The sequence below is a fragment of the Cryptomeria japonica genome, chromosome 9 (assembly GCF_030272615.1).
Source record: "Cryptomeria japonica chromosome 9, Sugi_1.0, whole genome shotgun sequence".
Lineage (NCBI taxonomy): Eukaryota > Viridiplantae > Streptophyta > Pinopsida > Cupressales > Cupressaceae > Cryptomeria > Cryptomeria japonica.
Window position 1 is genome coordinate 408,001,749 of NC_081413.1, and position 3,131 is coordinate 408,004,879.

At 35.5% G+C, this 3,131-nt stretch overlaps 1 protein-coding gene across 1 annotated transcript; it reads right to left on the reverse strand.

The window, feature by feature from the left end:
- Positions 1 to 1,598: 1,598 nt before the first annotated feature.
- Positions 1,599 to 2,027, reverse strand: LOC131858418 (anther-specific proline-rich protein APG-like). The gene has a single exon (XM_059211652.1). The coding sequence runs from the start codon at positions 2,025 to 2,027 to the stop codon at positions 1,599 to 1,601; it is 429 nt and encodes a 142-aa protein (XP_059067635.1).
- Positions 2,028 to 3,131: the final 1,104 nt, after the last annotated feature.

Genomic DNA, 3,131 nt, shown 5'->3' on the forward strand with positions numbered 1-3,131 from the left:
ATTAGTTGGGGTTTTCACCTTTTGGTAGCTCAGGTTCCCTTATTTGTGAGGATGTGAACCTGCCTGAGAGACGCCTAAGTTTTAGTAGGCTTTGTTGAGTCATTGTATTTGTGGAAAATTTCTTCCATACAAGCGAATGTTGTCCTGCAAATATGTTTTACAGTAGACAATGAAGGGTTTTTATACAAATCTTTTATTTCTGGCCATATGTGTCATGCAATCTTTGAGACCTGAACTTTTGATCTTGAAAATTTAATTTTTAATCCACCAAAACTAAGCGAAAACCCTCAAAATTCAAAAACACCAACTTTTTTGAAGACGAAATATATATTTCAAAACTTTAATCAACATGCTCAACGACTTCAAACTCCCCATACCCTTTGCCAGAAATACACTAGTTATTGCCATTTTTATTATAATAATCATTCACATGCATCAAAATCAAAATTACAGTCATCATACAGAGGAGACTTCCCTTAAAACCTTGAAAAATGTTAAAACCCAGAAACAAGCACAAGTTTTTGGAGAACAAGCGCTTACTTTGTAGAGAAAACCGACGCATACGAGCAAGGATCAAATCACCACAAAGCCTATCAACACCGTCTGCTTCGCTAAAAGCTCAAACATTACAAATGTTCTCCCTCTCCAAACCCACAAATGTTTCACACAAATCGAAAAAAACTCTGTATTCAGAAAGATTAATGCCCAAGTGAAACGAATTAATTTCGTTGTATTGGTTCCAGCTCACACAACATACCCCGCTCACCGCCATACAACAATAATTTAATTTTTACTTTCTTCCGTAGGAGCCGTGTATACCTAAAAAAACGATAAACAATTCGGTCTCGTGATTAATAAAACTATTAATTAAATTAACTGAAACTTTTCACCGTGCCGGAAAATGTGACCAAAATTCCCTTTTCTCAGAGGGCTGACAATTTTCCGGGAATAAATGCCCATATTAAAGTCTATCAGCTAAAATATTAACCATATAAAATTAATTAATCTATGCTAAAGGTAAATATTTTTTATATATCCCTACATCATCTACATAAATTTTATTTATAAAACATAAATATACTAGTATATTTACTTTCCTAAATATTTAATTGAAACAAATTTCAGTATTCATCTCTCAACTCTATTATCTAAATTAATTTATAAACTCATTACTTATATTAAGTAAGCTAGTAATTATGAGTAAAAACGTTTTCCTTTTATAAATGTATATTCATTTATTTCCGAGTACAATATTCACCCCCTTTTGTCACTTCCCCATAAAAATGGGATAACAAAAGAATTTAAGTTGTTATTTATCAAATTGTGATAGCTTTCAGCACCTGGTTACAACAATCAAAACCCTCAGTTTGATTATAAGGTTTTCAAATTCTCCACCAAATCTGAAAGAGGGCATAATAGAAAACAAAATAATTTAAGCTTGTTATTTATCAAATCGTGAAAGCTTTCGGCACCCGGTTACAACTATTCAGCACCTGGTCACAACAATCAAAACCCTCGGTTGATGACATGGTTTTCAAATTCTCCCCAAATCTGAAAGAGAGCATAATAGCAAACAGAGGAGGTATGAAAGATCAGCTTCAAGAGTTTGAGGTAGAAGCAACAGTAATGGGAGGAGGAGGAGGAAGAGTGTTTGAGGTAGAAGCAACAGCAATGGGAGGAGGATGAGAATGAGGAGGAGGAGGAGGAGGAGAAGGAGAAGGAGAAGGAGAATAAAAAGAATTTGGACTAGAAGCAACGGCAATAGGGCGAAAAGGAGAAGGAGAAGGAAAAGGAGATGGAAAAGGAGACTGAGCAATAGAGTGGAAAGGAGAAGGAGAAGCAGATTCAACAATCTTAATCTGTGTCTTGTGAGAAGTCTGAGTCTTCTGCTGAGAAAAACCATCATCACGATGTCCTTGCATGCATTTCATAATCAAAACAATCAATGACAATAATACACCCAGTGCCATGAAAGAGAGCACTACAACCAAAACCTGCAAGAACTCTGCTAATGAAGAAAGAGCCATTTTGATTTCAGTAAAACCAATCAAGAACAAAAAGACTTGCACTGCCTCATGCCAATGAGTAATTTCACATGAAAGAGAATACCAGTGCTCTTGTTATCAGAAAAGCCAGGCCTGTTAAGACAATCCGTGAAAGAAACAAACACCCTGCTAACTTCTGGGCTGCACCATTGCTTACCACAATGCTTATCTCAGCGTTTTTTTAATGGTTTTTGAAAGGGTTCAAATCTGTTCACAAATTCAATCCAACGACCCGTGAGATATAAGATAAAAGTAGAGAAAAGATCCCAGCCGAGAGAAAAACTGAGGCACTCATAAATGGTAGAAACCCAAATAAAAAAACAGAACACAAAGAACAGGGGATTAATTCAGATCAGCCAGCATCTTAAACCTAAAGGCAGCTTCCCATTGCAATGAGGTTCCCCTGCCTTGAAAGAATATTGTAAAAACAAGTATAATTTAATAGATAGGTGGGATAAATCTGGGTTTATTTGAACAAGAAATTTGGGTGGATAGACCTTTTCCAGAATTGAAATTTGAAAACATCTTTTATTACATGTCATGGTAATGATAATTGAAAATTTAATAAAAATTGGATCCGTCATTGATGGATAGAGACAAGTCTATCCTTGCAGATGGGTAACGTTTAAAGGAATCCATTGTTTTGACTTTATTGTATTTGTTCCTGCAATCAGTGCAGAGGCTTGTGATAATGGTTTCTTTTGCCAACCAAGCAATCAGAACACCAGTCTTTCTTGAAATGCGTCCAGATAAGCTTGATGAACTGTTTGAATGAAATTGCGAGGAAGCAGATGAAGATCAGCTTTCTTTATTCACAAGTAACCTTTACAGGGTGTTCCCAGAAGACCAGATGAATAGGGTTCACGTGTTTGAGCAAGCATTTCTTCCGAATTCTATGACTGGATGTCATGCGATAGGCTTCTCTCTATATGGGGAGCCAATTAGTCTATGCTCCACTTGAAAAAAATATTGATTTAAAACGAAATTGCAATTCTTTAAATAATTAGGGTGAACCAATAAAAAGTATTATATGCAAATTGTTAAATAATATATGGAATACAAGTGTATCGAGTATAGTTAGGCCAA